Consider the following 18781-nt stretch of genomic DNA (forward strand, 5'->3'; position numbering starts at 1 on the left):
GAAAGAATTACGCTGTAGTGAGTGAGCACTTCCAAGGCAGTTGCCAGTACACAGCTGTGTACGGTTCAAAGCAGCTGTCACACACCCCGAGAAGGTCAGCGACGCAAATCTAAGCGACCGAAGAGCATTCAACTGATCGTAAGTGGCATTTATCGAGGCTTGTCTTACACTGTCGTGTTCTGAAAACCTGTACCTCCCCCTGAAAACTACTTTCCCGGTAGCAGTTTGTGCAAGTAGCTTATGTTTATAGTAGCACAGTTTTTCACAACACCGTCTATATAGTTGACAATAAGTCTAAACATGTCTAAAACATATTCTATTATATATAAAAATATATATGAGAGAGAGAGAGAGAGAGAGAGAGAGAGAGAGAGAGAGAGAGAGAGAGAGAGAGAGAGAGGAGTGCCTTAACATATCAAAAATTGTCTGTAGATTGGTGCTTTTTTAATATTATTCTTATAAGTGATGCTGTATTATTTTATATTATGCTGTATGTGTCTCTCCTACATGGTTTTCCTTGTCCTCAGTATTATCTCCAAACATCTTGTTCTGCTTCAGGTACTTGGTGGTCCAGTGTGGCCCTGAGCACCCCACTTCCTCGTGCTCCGTCCTTTGCAGGAGACGTTAAACCGAGGTCCTATTGAAAGTGACTCTGCAGCAGCAGCAGTTGCGATGCATAGCTCACCCCCTAGTCTCTGTAAATTGCTTTGGATAATCTAATTAGAGGGTAAGGCTTAAGATAACACCTCAGCACCAGTAGCGTCTTCAATGGTTCCCTTTACAGGAGTGCTTACCAAGTTTAAATTTAGTTTTCATACTGGTTTGAGCACTAGCAGCACCCTTTAATTCTTTGCTGGCATTATATGTGCACAGATCTCTCAAGCACAGTGCTACCAACTGCTTGCTTGTGCCTAATAGGTTTGAAGTTAATTTTACATAGTATTGTTAATTCGACCCAATATGTCGCATCAGTGCTTGGTTCCTAAAGAAATTAGGTCTTAAAGCAGGCCAATGATTCAGCATCAACAAAGTGACCCGCTAACCCTTTCCATACACTCACCTCTTAAGCTCAGGGAACACGAAGCCACTTTCAGAAACAGCGGCTGGAAACCTGGTTCCAGGAGACCGGGAGACCTAGTTTGAAGTTGCTGTATCTAACCCCAAGTTTCCCCCTGGCCTGAAACCTAGTGTCCAAGCCACAAAGTGACTTCTTGTTTCAGCAGCTTTACTCTGCAAAGAAACTTTTCCATTTTTTTTCGCTGTGTCTGTCTCCTCTTTCAAGCTGTGTCACCTGGTTGTGGTTTTGTGATGATGATGATGGTATTGATGTATTGTTGCTATGTATTTTACATGTTTAAATAACAATTGTTGCTAAGTGCCTTTAATATTTAGTTTCACGTTTAGTATCTTGATATGCACTCTCTATTGTTCTCCATTGTAGATCTTTATTTTCCAGGATAATTTATCTGATGTTCTATTCAGCCTTTGAAAAGCTGAATTGCTAAAGTGAGGTGGCTATAGAAAAATGTGGCAACCATGAGATACTCTGGTCTGGTTTGACTTCCTCTGAATCACTCATGCGGCAGCAGGTTAATGTGCCAGTGTATATCTGGCTACAGTATGTATATTGCATGGTATACAGATTTGGAGCCCTAATGAAAGGGAATGTCAAAGAGATTCCAATTAGGATGATCCCAGGACTTAATGACATAAACTATGAGGACAAGTTAACATAGTTAAATCTCTTCACCTTAGAAAAAAAAAAGATGGTAAAGGGGATTTGATTGAAGTCTTTAAAATCATAAATGGTATAGAGAAAGCTAACCCAAGACGCTCCTTCAAATTTAGCACAGAGAGAACAAGAGGGTTCAAGTCAAGCTGAGTAAAAGTAAGTTTAGAATGACCGAATGACCTTTTCTCTTTACTTATGTTCAATCAGTTTTTTTTTTCACCTAAGAGGTTAATGAAAAATGGATGGGCTATCGTTTTACCAAAAACGATTCCTGCAAGCTGTGTATCCAAACCAAATAACACTGGAGACCAACCTTCCTTGCCTTGAGGGAACTGAGAAGCTGAGAAATGCCAAGACTCCGGAGGACGTAAAAACAGACGGAACAGTCATTGGGGAGCTCATCCTAGAGCAAGAATTCCCCCTGAGCCCCGAAATATGGGCATCTCGTGGCTGGAGAGCATTTAAGAAAGTGTTGTTGGAGAAGCAGAATGGCATAGAGACTAGAAAGAAGGTGGATGTCTTTGATATTCAGCTTGGAGATTCCAGGAAGTGCAAAGCAATGGTGGTAGGGTACAGAGAAGCAGCTCTCCAAGTGGGGCAGGAGATTTCTGAGTTTCTGGAAAGCCAAGTTCCCACGAAGGAGCTGGTGCCCTTCGGGATAGGTAAAGACCGTCTGCTGCGGCTTTTCAATGAAGAGCTGAATCTTGAATTGGCAGGTTTGAAATACAAAAGGCGGAAGTTAGGAATCGAAATCAGTGGGACCAAAAATAATGTGGCTAGGGCTTTAGAAGTGATCGACAGGGTTACCAACAGAGTCTCCCAGACAAACCGTTCCAGAAATGCACTGATTCAGATCTATAGACGTTTCCAAACCTTTGAGGGATTGAACATCTTTATCTGCTTGGGTGACGATATTGAGAGCCTTCAGTCCGAATCGATTATTCAACAAGGTACTAGCCTGGGTGACCCACAACTGGAGGTGCTCAATCAAAGGCCGGAGGTCACTCTGGCCGCCCATAAGAGATTGACCGGGCAAGGGAAGCTACAAAGTGTCATCACCCTCCACTGGGGTAATAGCAGCACTATTTGTGATAGTGATAGCGCCGCCCTGCTGGAGGGTTCTATAACTCTTGCTCTAGAGTACCTGGAGTCCCATGGCCTGCAGTCAGTCGCTATGTGTTGCCCGCTCGCTAGGGGGCAGTGTGTGCCTGACGAACCTGAAGTTCTGGTGTCTGCTCTGGAGGTGTTTTGTAGAAAGCGTTCCTTCTGTGTTTCACATCCTCTGTCAGTGTTCCTGGTCTGTGACAAGAATTCGGCCTGCAAGGTGGAGAGAAGTCTGGGGCAGCGGTGGCCGCTACCCCCTCAGAGCGGTTTGAATGTTGGAGAGAGGATCTTGACAAAGCTGGTGTGTGGGGATTTAGAGGAAAATGAGGTGAGTTGATGTGTGTGTGTGTGTGTGTGTGTGTGTGTGTGTGTGTGTGTGTGTGTGTGTGTGTGTGTGTGTGTGTACATTTTAGTTAGTCTGTTTATTTGCCTTTGACATTCAACCAATTCATTCAATACAGTATGACCCGTCTATAGAACCACTTGTCCTATGATGATGAAACTTGGTTTTGACATTAAAACATATTAAACATAGGGCTCCAAAGTGGCGCATCCAGTATAGGATGTGTCCTATAGTCTGGGATCACAGGTTCGCGTCCAGGCTATGTCACAGCTGACCGTGACCGAGGGTTCCTAGGGGGCGGCGCACAATTGGCCGAGCACCGCCCAGGTAGGAGGGGCTTAGGTCGGCAGGGGAATCCACAGCTCACCGCGCATCAGTGACCCCTGTGGCCGATAGAGTGCCCGTGGTTCTGCAGTGAAGCCTCCAGATCTGTGTTGTCCTCCGGCACTATAGGTCTGGGGGCCCCGCAGTGCAAAAAATGTCTTTCAAAAATGTCCTTGCATTTTTTTTAAATTTCAGTCCGCAGTGCTGGTCCTTGCTGTCACAGTTTCAGAAGAGACACACAATATCCAGTGCTCTCAGTTCGTTCCACACAGTCCCAGCAAGGCACTAGAGGCGGTGCTGGAGCTGCAGTCGGTGGACCTGTCCCTCAGAAGCACACTGCGAAGAGAAGGGGCTGTCCTCGTTCCATGCTTGGTGGAGGGGGTTCTCCCTTGTCAGTATTTGTACCTTGTGGACATCGAGGAGGATTTGAAAGACCCAGCCGAGGTAATCCACACAACAGAACCATAACCAAAGACCGTTACACATCACACACACCTGGAATAAAATAGTCAGACTGCACCCACTATCATGCAATTTTGATGAAAGTGTACTGCAACAGTATTTAGGAAGCGACATTACTCCCAGAAAACAGCAGTGTTGTCGCTCCTGTTCATACCAGCAATGGTAACCCTAGTGTCATATTTACTAAAGAAAACAATACAAAGCTTAAAAGAGACTCCTGAAACCTACTATACTACGAAACCCTCTCTATACTGCTTGGGATCAACACCCCCTAAACTAACCTACTTGCTGTTGCTCTCAAGGGCATTTATCAAACTCAACATAACCTCCCTTCGGACTTTTGTTTGTTTGTTTCTATCAGGTGCTGAGGAGCCTGGTTGATCAGTGTCTCCAGCTGTGTCAGAGTTCTCTCCTCTCCTCCGTGGTTTTCCCTGTGTTGGACCTCCTCAAATTTGGGGTGGGGGTGTCACAGACAGTGGGGTGGCTGGAGGAGGGGGTGAGGAGGTTTGAGAGAAGGCACCCATTGCCCAGGGTGGAGTCTGTGAGCCTGCTCCTGAACCTCGACCCAATGGATCTACACTCAGTAGGAATTATTTTACTGATATGAAATTCATCATAATAATAATAATAATAATAATAATAATAATAATAATAATAATAATAATAATAATAAAGAGAGGGAGACCTGGAAGGGAGAGGGAGAGAGTGGAAGAAGTTAACTTTGTTTATTTTAAGTTTGTGGAAGAGAGAGAAGGAGGAAGACGGAAAAAAGGAGGGAGAGAAAAGAGGAAAAAGCAGTCCTAATTTCTTCAATTACCTTTTTTTTCAAAGTTCATCTTACTTGTTAAAATGTTACTGTGGCAGTGTGCGCCGCCCCCATGTGGACTTTGTGTTCTGTGTTGCGTGTGGTGTGTTAATGTTGTTGTGTAGGTATTGGTGCACGGGATATAAAGTGGCCTGTGTAGCGTGAGTTATTTAAAATGTGCATCTCTATATATACTGTTGTGCTGGGATTCAATTACTATTAATTAATTATTCACTTGAATCCCAGCACTATATTAAACTATATTTAAAATCACTTGTGCTACTCAGACCCATTTATATCCCATGCACCAATAACTATAACACATCACACGCAGCACAAGACATACAGGGACAGAGAACACAACAACAGTTACTTACAAATGCTTTTTACTTGTGTGGCTTTCCCATAGCACAGCAGTTCAATAGTAAAATCTATTTACATCTAAAAGTAAACACTATTCTTCTGGAAGAATCAAACTTTATTCAGAAGCTTATCAGACTTCCAGCTGCACAGTAGACCCTGGTTAGGAACTGTCTACAAAACTATCCGACTTTCTTTACCAGGGACTCTCTACATGATTTCTGTTTTTTAGCCCTTTCAGGACCAAGCGCTTTTCAGTGGGGTGCTACCCCAGGACCAGGTTTATTTTGGCTGTGTTTGACTCTCTTGCTATAAAAAAAATCACTAATAATCTATATTTTACAGTAGCATCTTGGAAACGGTGTCCTTTTTTCAGAACAATCTGGGGACCATTTTAAAGTACTCTAGAAACCATTCAAACGTTTTGCTTTTTTTTAAAACACTATATATATATATGTGTGTGTGTGTGTGTGTGTGTGTGTGTGTGTGTGTGTGTGTGTGTGTGTGTGTAGTATGTATATATATATATATATATATATATATATATATTATCAAAACCAAGTGATTTTTTTATTGTGTTAAAGTTATCAAAACCAAGTGATTTTTTTATTGTGTTAACACAATCCTGGTCCTTAAAGGGTTAATATGTTATAGTTATTGTCACTATATACTGTCAATGCCAATGTGAAAAAGGGAAGATAGGAAAAAGGGAGGTTTTTTTATTTGACAAAGGAAAAGTGGGAGATAGGGAAGAGGAGAGGGAGAGGGCAGGAAAAAAAGCATGGGAAAGAGAAGATGAATGGAGTGAGATGGAGGACAAGGGGGACAGAGAGAGGGAGGAAAGATAAGGAGGGGAGAACTGTACTTACATGTGTGTTGCTCATTACAGGTGGTGAGAGATATTGAAGGCCCCTCAGGTATGCAACACAAATATTTCTTAACTATCTGATCTAGCAGGTGGTCGGCTTTGTCATGATGATGACGTCCTGTGCAAAGCAAGCATTTCCAGAGTTGTGTTATGAGTTTTAATACCGATGCTGTTCTTTTATTTCTTCATAGAAATCTTTGGGACATGTTTCACAGATGACCTTTATTTTATGCAATACCTTAAAGATGCTGAGGAGGTTTTGAAAGAAATGACCAGCACTCTACTGGTTGCAGGTTTGAAGATCAGCCTATCTCGACATACTCATGTGCCATGCTTTCTGGTAACTCCTAATTCATCTAGCCACCACACATCAGAGCAGTGGAGAAGGTCACTTAGGGATACCTACAACACTGAGAGGCGGAGGTACTCTGTGAGATATGATAAAATCTCCAACTGGATCAACAAGCCCAGTTGTGCTTCCACGCTGAAGGAAGTAGTCTCCATAGCGGTGTATGGTGAAGGGGAGGTCGTGGTTGGTTTAAATGAAGAAGTTGAGGTGTTGTACCAAGCTATGGGTTTTTACCAAGAGCCAGTAAAGGAATGCTTCAGCAAATTATGGAGTCCCAACACAGCTCTGATGGTTTTCGGCGCTCTGCTGGAACAGCTGGCTAGTCAGTTCCCTACGGTTCTAGCTTCACCTTCTGTCGATCCCATGATGAGCCACTCTTGGTTCATCTTTGAAGGCCCACGTGAAGATGTCAACTTAGCCTTGGAGTTTTTCCACCAGGAAACTTCTGAATCGCTGATCTCCGTCACAATCGACGATAAGTTTTTAGGATACCAGTCTGTCTTTTTAGGTGAGCAGGATCTGGAAGCTTTGACAACGGAGCTTTTCCAATCCAGAGGGATCAGTGCTACCTTGCAACATCGTGAAGGTTCTGTGGTTATGTACGTGCAGCCTTTTGAGGAGACTGGAAGAGCTATCGATGTGCTGAAAGAGATTTTACTAGAAACTGGTATTAGGATCAACCAAGCAAGCCTGGCAGCCACCAAAGAACAGAATTGGAAGGACTTTCTGGACGAGATCAATGGCAGGCTTAATAACAATGGACAGAAGAAGGTGAACTTCTATAACTTGCTGAATAATAATGGAGACAGTGATCTGGTGGTCTTGGTAGGATTCAGAACAGAAGTCCAAGCTGCCCAACGTTTGATCAGTAAATATTTGCACAACAATAGTAAAATCAGGAGGACATTGACCTTTCGACAGGAGCACCTAGTCCAGGGAGGAAATCAGCTTCTAGAGATTATGGAATGGAAGACCTCCATAAATGTTAAGGTAAAAAAACTGTGAGCTTTTGACCTTGTTGTTTTATTCTTTATCAGAACCCCTCTGTGGATTTAAAGGAGTGCTTATCAAATGGTCAAAGTCCTTTTTTTTACTTTTTGTATACTATATATATATTATTTATGATTAATTCCCATAACCCTTTGCAGTATATTTATTCAGCGCTTGTCAGGCGCATCAGGTCCAATTTATTTTCACACGCTCTGTTTATTTTACACGCGCTGTTTAAAATTGTTTTTTCAGAGTAAAACAGGTTTAAAAGACATTGAATCACAAAAGGACACTCAGTACTTCATCTCCAGCCAAGCCCCACCCCTTGTTCGCTGTATTTTTCAGATACCTCTTTATAGACGTGCATACTGATCAATCCTCTCCTGATCACTCGTGTTATCACTAAACTTCTCAATAATGTGCCTGGGATCCTTCAAGAAGCTGCTTGATGAGATTCTGGGATCAATAAGCTACTGACAACTAAACGAGCAAGATGGGCTGAATGGCCTTCTCTCGTTTGTAAACTTATTATCATTCACTGCTACTCCAGTTGTATAGATGAGGGCAAATAAAGGGAAGGCTGTTTTTCTTGTTGTGAAATTAATACATTTAAGTACATGCCTGCTGATAAAAAAATCAGAGTATCCCCACACATCTACTGGCAACATTATGCCCCCCCACATTTTGTGGTATGCATGTATGGGCTAAAAAATCCATAGAGCTTGTACATAAGCTTCTTGCCTTCCCTGTGTGAAGAGGATGCAGATGGTACTGCAAGATTCAGTACCATCAGCCAATCAGCTTCCAGTTCTACTGGTAGATGCCTATTGGACAGTAGATACTAAACAAAGACAAAATTGGTCCAAATTTATTTTATTATCCACCAAAACCAGCCAATCAATACTTTGCATCGACGAAAGCGACCAATCCTGTACCTGCAACTGCCAAGAGCCAATCACAGAAAAAAAAAAACAATGGTAAAAATAATTTTGTAATAGCGATAGTGCCCTCTCGATGACGGCTCTACCATGTGATAGTTGACCTTGACTTTTGTTAGCGTCCTCGTCTTCGGCTCGGGACGCATAACTCCCGTCGCAGTCAACTATCACGTGGTAGAGCTGTCATCACCGGGCACGAATAAAAATCTACAAGAAATCAGAAATGAAGAGTCCAAAGGTGTCCTGACTGAATGTGTTATTTCCGACTCTCAGGTGGAGATGAGGGTTGCAAGGGGAACCCAGCTAGAGGTGACGCTGTGTGGAAGCCGGGAGCAGGTGAATTGGGCCCAGCCTTTAATTAACAGGGACCTGGGGGCTCTGATTCAGAGGACAGTGAGGATAACAGGGCCTGGGGCTGCCAGGTTCTTCCAGGGGGTGACAGGCACACAGCTCCTCAAGGAGACTGGAATGAGAGAGCAATGTCTGATTCTAGTGAGGGAGGGGACAGCAGTGGACTTGCCCACCACACAGGTATGGATCAAACCCTAATGCCAACCCTGACTCTGACCCTAACCATAACCTTGACCCACCACACAAGTATGGGTCAAACCCTTACCCCAACCCTGACCCTAACTTTGTGTTCCCTCAGCTTAACACTTAATGTTACAGAAATAGAAGCACTTACAGTGTCTTGGCTAACCGTTTTAGTTTATTCTCAATTCAAATGTTTTGCAGAACGAATCGCCTGAAAGGGAGATGAGACCAGAAGCTGCGATGCTGCATCAAGGCAAGTTCTTCTTGGTGGTTATTGTGTGCTTCAAATTATTAAGCTTGGTCTTCCCATTGACGGTCTTCATTGTTGTTCTTCAGCGTCTTTTTACTGAACAACTGTCTTAGTCACTGACTTCTTCTCGCTGTCCTTCATGTCATGCTCATCTTATTTATCCTCATATTATATATCCTGTTAGTTTTAGATTTCTTGTGTTGTTATGTTGGTTAGCTTTGATCTCGTGGGGTTATGGTGTCCACAGAACCCCTTGATGAAATGAAGCTGTATTATATACAGTGTACTTTATTAAATATGCATTATGAAATAGCCAGTATCATAGTTTAACCTTCATAATCTTGCACATTCTTGAGTTGCCTGGTGACGCTGAAAGATCAGAAACCCTTTGACAGAATTACGGCCTTATTATGCACAGTTTGGCGTGCATTATTCCTTATAACTCATTATTTTTAGATGCTGCTGAGTTGCAGCTGACTGGCAGACTGGCAGGAGTTGAGAACGCTGCAGCTTCTGTCCAATCGTACTTCCGGTTGACTCAGACCCTGCAGTGCCTGCGAGACCCCCGCCTGTGTGAGCTGAGCTCAGAGCAGCTGCAGGAAGCACAGAGTCAGCTTGGGGTCAGGCTGCATCTGAGCGAGGGGGCTCTAACCATTCAGGGACCTCAAGACCAAGTCACCCAGGCACAGGCACACATTGAGTTGCTGCTAGGAGAGGTTCTACACCAACTGTCTGGCTACCTGTCTGGATACTTGATGAGCTGTGAGATGCTAAAGGAGATTCAGGTTTGTCGAAGTCACATAGCACACAGTTATGGATCCTTTGGTGACTGCATAAACCACAAGGGTGGCTATATATCTAGCGTGGGATACATTTGTGTTATTCCATTTAAGTGAACTAACACAAGTGAAACAACATGCATATCGGAAGGAGCTTCAAAGGTGTCTTTGCTTACATTCTAGAAACACAAATCCTACCCCCTCTTCCTTAATTAAAACATCAGGTACCTTTTTCCTTACAACTGAACCCCTGCCTATAGCCTTTGGACATGTCTGAGTAGTAGGGATACACTGGTGGGGGGCAACTTTTGAATGGGAAAGTCAGTGCACACCAGAATCAATCCATATATTAATGTTTTGTTAGCAGTGGGAGCTCCAGCAGAGCCCAGATGCACAGCAGGAGCTTGAAGAGAGTGAACTCCATGACCAAGAGAAGCAGCAGGGCAACCAGAGAGAAGAGAAGCCTTTTAACTGGTTATGCAATTACCTCTCAGGTAACGATCTTGTAGGCACTGCAGTGCCAACGGCCACTTTGAAAAACGTTAGTAGCGCGTATTGTGACTCTCTGTCAGGTTGGTTTCAGTCAGCCTCCATTTATTGGGCTGAAGCAGGCCCTGCACAAAAATCACATTGCTGTATTTGCTGTTGTCTGTATCATAGCACTTTTTTTCAGCTTATTCCCAATTTGTTTTTATGTGGGTTTTTTTTGTTTATTCATGCATCACAAGTAAATAAGCTTTTTAAATCTTTTACTCAGGAACGTTTGCCAGGAGAACGATTTTGAACATTGTCTTGTATTCAGATCCCGCTCCCTCCTGCAACAATGCTGGCGCGCTGAGTGGCGTATTTATTGTGGAGAAAACCAGCATTATTGTAGGAGGGAGCGGGATCTGGGTACACTGAAGACATTTGTTTTTCTCCTGGCGAACGCGCCTGAGTGATGTGTGATTAAACATTTATTAAAAGGTCACAGCAAAAAGAAGGGACGACTTTCCTGTGGTTTTGGCTTCCTCTGGTGGTCACAAAAAAAATTGAACACTAGTAGAGCAAAGTTCAGTGTAATGCTAAAACTATTTAAAAAAAAAAAAAAAAACGTTATTACATTGTGTTATTTAGTAAATACATGTGTACTTGCACATAGTTACAATGTTATCATGCACAGTTACGATGAGATTAATGTGTAAATCTTTTTGCATGATATATGTAAGTACACAGTTGAAGCAGAAAAGGGTTAGAGTTTAGAGTTAGGATTAGGGTGAACGTTATATGATAGGTTAAGTGCATTGTAACTATGCTTAATAACACTGCAACTATCTGTAAGCACACATGTATTTACTAAGTAACCACTATGTAAATACACAGTAATTGGAGATGCAATGCAAACTGTTACCCTTATCACTTTAAAGAGCTTTGTGGTCACTTTCCTCCAGGAATCTTCACTAGTGCAAAGCTGCTAGATGCTCAGCCCTTCCCCTGCAGTGAGAGCAATTCCTCTTCCAATGTGAGCAGGACAGAGACTGAGGAGATCAAAGAGTCTGATGCCGCTGAATCCCTGGTGAGCACTGTCTCCGTCTCACGGTCATATTCAGAGATCTGTTTAGCATGTGTTGTAAAGCTTTTTTTATCCAGCTGCAAATCTGCTTTTCAAGAGCAGATCTACATGCTGGTGCACAGAGAACTCACAGTAACAACAACAAAGCTCTACTTCAGCAATGCAGGTGCCTTCATTGTGTAATTACAGTAGTGTGCAAATATATTGCTTCTGTAGTTTATTGAACTCTACAAAAGAAAGTCTGTGGCTGCAACTTCAAGAAAAATGTAATGAAGTTAGACCCGAGATTTTGAGAAAGCACGCAGACACAATGCCAAAAAGATGAAACGCTGTTATTGATGCCAGAAGTGGCCAGCCTAAATATTACCGTTAAAGACATTTTCAGACATAGCTGTGTTTTTAGTTTGAAATTAGTTTTATGTAAGGTGCGTTTGCGAAAAATAATAACTAATGTCTGCAGTAAATTCTAAAAAAAATCTGTGTGTGAAAAACTCGAGGTGTTCTAATAAATGTGCACACCACTGTGGTTTATTTCTGAGCTGTAAAAATATAAAGACACTCAGTGAGGTTCATATTTTAAAGATTCAAACAATGGCAATAGTTCTAGCTGCCGATGTTTAAATTATTGGCAGACCCAACCCAGCCCGGGACTGTTTTTACTACCTGGTTATCTATTATTAAGTTGAGTATTTAGAGAAAACGTAACACTGCCTTGCAGTTATTTCGCCTCAGTTTTAGCTATCTCATAGTTTACAGACCTGAACAGAGGAAAGGTATTTGTATCTGGTATCTGGGTATCTAACATTGAAAGATCAATATTGGTGATTGTTGTTTTTCACGGTGTAGATTATTTTACCCATGATGCTTTGTTTTCTCAGTTGGAGCAAAGCCCAAGTCTAGAACTCAACAAGAACACAGAGCTTCCGGAGACCAGGACTCCCAGTACAGCATCCCAGCAGGGCTCCCAGTACATTGACAAGAAGACAAAGAAACCCAGACACCCCATAATGGAGCCAGCATACCAGTTAACTGACAAAAACACAGTGTTGAGAGAGAAACCTCTTTCCACTAGAGTTAATGAGACCAGAGCTCCCAGTACAGCATCTCAGCAGCACTCCCAGTACATTGACACAAAGCATCCCAGCACCCACACAATGGAGCCAGCCTTCATGTTAACTGAGAACAGGGCTCCCAGTACAGCATCCCAGCACATTGACAAGAAGACAAAGAAACCCAGACCCCCCATAATGGAGCCAGCATACCAGTTAACTGATAAAAACTCAGTGTTGAGAGAGAAACCTCTTTCCACTAGAGTTAATGAGACCAGAGCTCCTAGTATATCATCTCAGCAGGGCTCCCAGTACACAGAGAAGAATACTCACCATCCCAGCCACCTCACAATGGAGCCAGCCTCCATATTAACTGAGAACAGGGCTCCCAGTACAGCATCCCAGCAAGGCTTCCAGTACATGGAGAGGAATACTCACAATCCCAGCCACCTCACAATGGAGCCAGCCTCCATATTAACTGAGAACAGGGCTCCCAGTACAGCATCCCAGCAAGGCTTCCAGTACATGGAGAGGAATACTCACCATCTCAGCCACCTCACAATGGAGCCAGCCTCCATATTAACTGAGAACAGGGCTCCCAGTACAGCATCCCAGCAAGGCTTCCAGTACATGGAGAGGAATACTCACCATCCCAGCCACCTCACAGTGGAGCCGGTCTCCATGTTAACTGAGAACATGGCTCCCAGTACAGCATCCCAGCTAGGCTACCAGTGGAACCAGTCCACAAACCGGTCACCCAACAGTGTACACGCTCTGGTACCTGGTGAGTGTGTGCTTACTTATGACATTTTCTTTCCGCCATGTTGGGGAAGCATATTTGCGCTGCACGTTGAAGATTATAAGTGAAGCATTGTGCACAGAAGCCTGCGCAACACAAATATACTTCCCCACCTTCCTTCAAAAAAACATCTTCAGTGAAACTCATTCAGAAGAAGAGCTAGTGGTTTAAAACTGTTCTTGCAGCAAATAGAGAACACACAAAACCTTGCATTACATGTGAGCAATACTTTACATGACGTGCCCTAATTACTGTGTATTTACACATAGTAGTTACATAGGAAATACATGTTTACTTACATTGCTGTTATGCATAGTTACAATGTACTCAATGTGTAAAACTTTTTGCACGATATATGCAAGTACAAAATTGTATCAGAGAAGAGTTAGGGATAGGGATATAGTTGGAATTAGGCTTAGGTTTAGAGTTAATGTTAGGGTTAAAGTTAGGGATAGGGTTGGGGTTAGGGTTAGGGTTTGGTGTTGGGTTTAGGGTTAGGAATAGGTTTTGGTTTAGAGTTAGGTTTTGTGTTAGGGTTAGGGATAGGGTTGGGGTTAGGGTTAGGGATAGGGTTGTGTTTAGGGTTAGGGATAGGGTTTGGTTTAGAGTTAGGTTTTGTGTTAGGGTCAGGGATAGGGTTGGGTTTAGGGTTAGGGATAGGGTTTGGTTTAGAGTTAGGCTTTGTGTTAGGGTCAGGGATAGGGTTGGGGTTAGGGTTAGGGTTGGGTGTTGGGTTTAGGGTTAGGGATAGGGTTTGGTTTAGAGTTAGGTTTAGGGTTAGGATTAGGGATAGGGTTGGGTGTTGGGTTTAGGGTTAGGGATAGGGTTTGGTTTAGAGTTAGGTTTTGTGTTAGGGTTAGGGATAGGGTTTGGTGTTGGGGTTAGGGATAGGGTTTGATTTAGAGTTAGGGTTAGAGTTAGGTTTTGTGTTAGGGTTAAAGATAGGGTTTGGTTTAGAGTTAGGCTTTGTGTTAGGGTTAGGGATAGGGTTTGATTTAGAGTTAGGGTTAGAGTTAGGTTTTGTGTTAGGGTTAGGGATAGGGTTTGGTTTAGAGTTAGGTTTTGTGTTAGGGTTAGGTTTAGATTCTAATCTTCTTGATGTCTTTAACAGGAGAGCTTTGTAGACCTGCAGTCCAAACCTTCCGCTGTAGTTGGTGCAATCGGTACTTTGACACCAAGAAAGGGCTCAAGTCACACGTCACACAGATGCACACCCCCGAGGGAAGAATCACCTGCCCGGACTGTGGAAAAGACAGCACCAAGAGTGGGTTTATCCAGCACAAGTGCCAGGGCAAGACACTGACTTGGGAGTTCATGGAGACTGGCGCTAAGTCTGGTACACCTTCCTGCAAGGTGAGCTCTCTCTGTGTCCGAGGGTCAAACTCTTAGTCGATACCTGCACAATGCAGTCACGTTTGATTACAAACAATGCAGTGTTTCCTGCATCACTGCACTCTCCATGCTGCGTGCACACCTCATCACGAGAGATGTGATTAAATTCAAATTCAAAAACAGCTTTTATTGGCTGTACACATCATTGCACTTGATCAAGTATCGTATCACATGTAGTCAGTTTGCCCCAAAATGATTCTTATAAGCGGATTGCTTAATGTCTTACCAGCAGTTTTTTACATTGGTTAGTATGGGAATGATTTTGTCCCAGTGGTTTTGATCAATATATGTGGTTGATTATTTTATCAGTGATTTCTTGTACAGAGTGAACTCTATCTAAAATGAATATTGACTGCAGTGGACTTGTCATGATTTGTCAAAATGTGTGGCACCAGATACGCAAAAAAATTAACATATAACATTAACATCTGTAAAAAAAAAAAAAAATATATATATATATATATATATATATATATATATATATATATATATATATATCTTTTATTAAAAACAGTTAATTAGTACAATAAATAAATACTTTTTTTTTTCTTTTTTCTTTTTCTCTCAGCGAGAGCTTATACTGAGCCCAGGCTTTCAGTTTAACAGAAACACAGAGTTTGGGGTAATCAGTAATCCCGGCACAAACACCCAGCCAAAACAGGACTGGGACAAAGTCAGCTACTTAAACAGAGATGACTGTTTGTTATCTGGTAAGTGTGTTGTCATGGAATCTTTTAGTTATTTCTTGTTTCTAATACTGCAATTTAAAAAAAATCAAAAGTATGTACAAAGAAAAGTCAAAGTAAGTCAAAGACAGTGGGGTAGCAAGGTTGGGTGATTGACATCCTCAACTCTCTCAACTCGTGTGCAAAACTAATCCCCCACAACCCACCCACGCACACACGCAGTCACCAATAATGAGAGAGAGGACACACACACACACACACACACACACAGTCACCGATAATGAGAGAGAGGAGACACAAAAATGACTACAAAAGACTTAGAAGTGAGTAGTTTTTCGAGATTTACGATTATACTGTACATTTACAGTATAATCGTAAATCTCGAAAAACTACTCACTTCTAAATCTTTTGTAGTCATTTTTGTATTACTTTAGTATAAATACATGTTAATTTGGATTCATATGTTGTTTTTTTCTGACTTTATGTGAACAAAAAGACACACATTTGCCCGTTTTCCCATTGGAAATAGTGATATTTTGAAATATCACTGTCCTGGTCACAAAAGCAAAGTTTGTGGGAAATAATAGCCATTTTCTATACTTTTGAGGCATAAGCAATTAGGACATAACACTTACTACCCAGGAACAAAAATCGTGTTACATAGTGTAATGAGAAAGAGGAGACACACACACACATACACACATGCAGTCACCGATAATTAGAGAGAGGAGACACACACACACACACAAGTACTTCACTGATTTCCTCGTTCTAGCTCCAGCACAGTCCATCAGTTGCTATTACATTACATGTCTTAGATCTCTTTAAATAATAACTTATTTCAAGTATTTGAGTTTTCCAATACGGTTATTATCCCTCCTGTGCTATAATGATAAGGCATAACCTTTTATTTTATTTAGTAAAATAAATAAAAAGGTCACACTTTGCATTGTGTCTCTAATTACTGTGTATCTGCATCATAGTTACTTCGTAAATACATGTGTACTTACACATAATTACAATGTTATCATGCATAGTTACAATGTACATTTTTTGCACTGTATATGTAAGTACACAATTGTATCAGAAAAGAGTTAGGGTTGGATTTAGAGTTAGTGTTAAGATTAGGCATTTGGTTAAGATTAGGGTTATCAGGCAAAAAATAATAATACATAAGTACATTGTAACTATGCATGATAACATTGCAATGATGTGTTAGTAAATACTAAGTAACTACTGTGTAAATGCACAGCAATTAAAGACATTTTATTTATTTATTAACTAAATAAAAAAATAGTTTTTAGCACAATGTGTCATATAGCAAGTGATGAATTCATATTAGATCAGATTTACTAGAATCATTTTCTAAACTGCATGTACTTCAAATGCATTTGTACGGCAGTGAATTAAGGAGATGTGGAAAATCCAGGTCATTAATGATAATAAGCTTATTAAAGAATGTATTTTTCCCCCAGGTATCTTATCAATTGCTAAAGACCTTGCTGCCACAAACTGGAATTCCTCACCCACAACACCTGCCTTGAAACCTACAGCCTTCCAGTGCAGTGTGTGCTGGAGCTCATTTCAGTCCCAACAAGGGCTCAGCTCACACCATACACAAATGCACACTTCTGCTGGACGGGCCACATGCCCCATCTGTGGCAAGGAGAGCACCAAGAGCGGGATCACACGACACAAGTGCAAGGGCAAATAGAGACCCACAGCAACTGGAATTATTAATCATTACTCATCACCACCATTAGGAGAGTCTGTTTCTGTTATCTTACTAATTATCAATAGATTTCAGCCCTTTGCCTGTTACAGCATTCAAGTGCAACCAATCACTTTTACAAGGTTAACATTGTTAATCGTTTACAGTACAGCTGTCCCCGCCTACATAACCACTATACATCCGTCCCACCTATATATCCAATGATTGGCTCCATTATACATCCGTCCCGCCTACATATCCAATGATTGGCTCCACTACACATCCATCCCCACCTACATAACCAATGATATATCAGTGCCTTCTAAAATGTCCCTTTTGTAAATATTTTTTATTTTTTTATGACAAAGTATATACATAAATGATTCCAAAATATATTTTAAATGTTAGGAAAGAAGAAAGAAATATATATATATATATATATATATATATATATATATATATATATATATATATATATATATATAGTAAAGGTTCACGGAAAGGCTATAAAGTCTTCCTTGTCCGACAAACTTTTGTAGTATTAGAAACTCTTCTATTTCATGTTCTGTGCGTCGATAAAGTTTGACAAGAATGATACAGCTAATTGGGGTGGGTCGTAAGTTAAAATAATACCAGACCCAGGATTCAGATTTTATTATGTCATTTTACCTATAAACTACAAATATATATATATATTATATATATATATATATATTATCTAATATATTATATATATATTAATACACCAGAAACATATAAAACCATCGTAGCATTTTTATGGAGAGAGCTCAAGGACCACACCTTCTCCTTTGACGGAACGAGCACCTAGGCTCCTGTGGGGACTTGGAGTCGCAACCCGACTCGTCGACACACTCCTTAAAAGCACCAAACCCCTTTGTTAACCTTCTAAGTAAACCCCTCTTTTGTTGTAAAATAACTAGGCAGTCTATTAGCAAACAAAAATGTTCAGAGAGACTTCCCCCTCTTCCTCATACATTTACCTTCCCTTAACCCTCCTATTAGGTTTCAGGTCTATTTGACCCGAATCTAGTTTCCAGTTAGCTTAAATGCTATTTTTCTTTTCATTTTCTGTATAATATTTCGTGACTTTTCCTAATTATTATTATTATTATATTTTTATTATTATCTCTGGAAATGGCTGCACCTCTCTGGAGATATTTATAAACAAAAAAACAAACAATATATATATCTACAAGGCAGTGCTTAATTTTCTCTGTCAGTATTGCAACAGCATCTCACTGGTAAAGACACTCCAGAATGAGGAGCTCCCAGGCTGGCAGTCAAAGAAGTTTCATCACAGCTCCTGGACTAAAAGAGCAGAAAAGAGTCAGACCTTTGCAAATAAAAACAGTTAATCAATTTAAGGCTGTTTAAAATTAGTTTGAAATTGCATCGGGTCACTATGACCCAAAACATAACAGATGCACTTAAATTCTGAACATAATGGGAGGGTTAATGTCTCAAAGCACCTATTATGATGCAGCTAGCATTTTCTTTCTTAAAAAAAAAAGATGCATTTGTTCATAAAACTCAAATTTCTGTTTTTCTAGTTCATGCTTCTGTTTGTGGTTACCGGATGTCCTTGAAAAACTGGGATTGACACAAATATAATAAAGACATTGATGGATTACTTGTTTAATAATTCTGGATTATTGTATTTAATAATTCATATTCTGTTTAACTTTCTGGACCATGACAAATGTATTTTTCAAAGACTCTATAATATATAATAT

General features: G+C 41.1%; 1 protein-coding gene across 2 annotated transcripts; it reads left to right on the plus strand.

Moving 5' to 3' along the window:
* Positions 1–7: 7 nt before the first annotated feature.
* Positions 8–17434, plus strand: LOC121307355. 2 transcript variants are annotated; one of them, XM_041239547.1, is made up of 15 exons: positions 8–138; positions 559–3164; positions 3699–3947; positions 4327–4548; positions 6020–6047; positions 6190–7337; positions 8549–8806; positions 9011–9062; positions 9516–9844; positions 10203–10332; positions 11269–11393; positions 12269–13223; positions 14350–14591; positions 15199–15340; positions 16792–17434. In XM_041239547.1, the coding sequence occupies exons 2-15, from the start codon at positions 1971–1973 to the stop codon at positions 17028–17030; spliced, it is 5313 nt and encodes a 1770-aa protein (XP_041095481.1). In that variant the 5' UTR covers positions 8–138; positions 559–1970; the 3' UTR covers positions 17031–17434. The 2 variants fall into 2 exon arrangements, with proteins under 2 accessions (XP_041095481.1, XP_041095482.1); XM_041239548.1 differs by having other exon boundaries at positions 1958–3164.
* Positions 17435–18781: the final 1347 nt, after the last annotated feature.

Source organism: Polyodon spathula, chromosome 55 (genome assembly GCF_017654505.1).
Source record: "Polyodon spathula isolate WHYD16114869_AA chromosome 55, ASM1765450v1, whole genome shotgun sequence".
Lineage (NCBI taxonomy): Eukaryota > Metazoa > Chordata > Actinopteri > Acipenseriformes > Polyodontidae > Polyodon > Polyodon spathula.

What these genes read in the sequence shown, in the direction of transcription:
- LOC121307355 (XM_041239547.1), top strand. Translation starts at nt 1,971, where the DNA reads ATGGATGGGCTATCGTTTTACCAAAAACGATTCCTGCAAGCTGTGTAT. An exon ending in GGGATTTAGAGGAAAATGAG is followed by an intron (nt 3,165 to 3,698) that starts GTGAGTTGATGT and finishes TTTAAATTTCAG; the next exon opens with TCCGCAGTGCTGGTCCTTGC. An exon ending in AGATATTGAAGGCCCCTCAG is followed by an intron (nt 6,048 to 6,189) that starts GTATGCAACACA and finishes ATTTCTTCATAG; the next exon opens with AAATCTTTGGGACATGTTTC.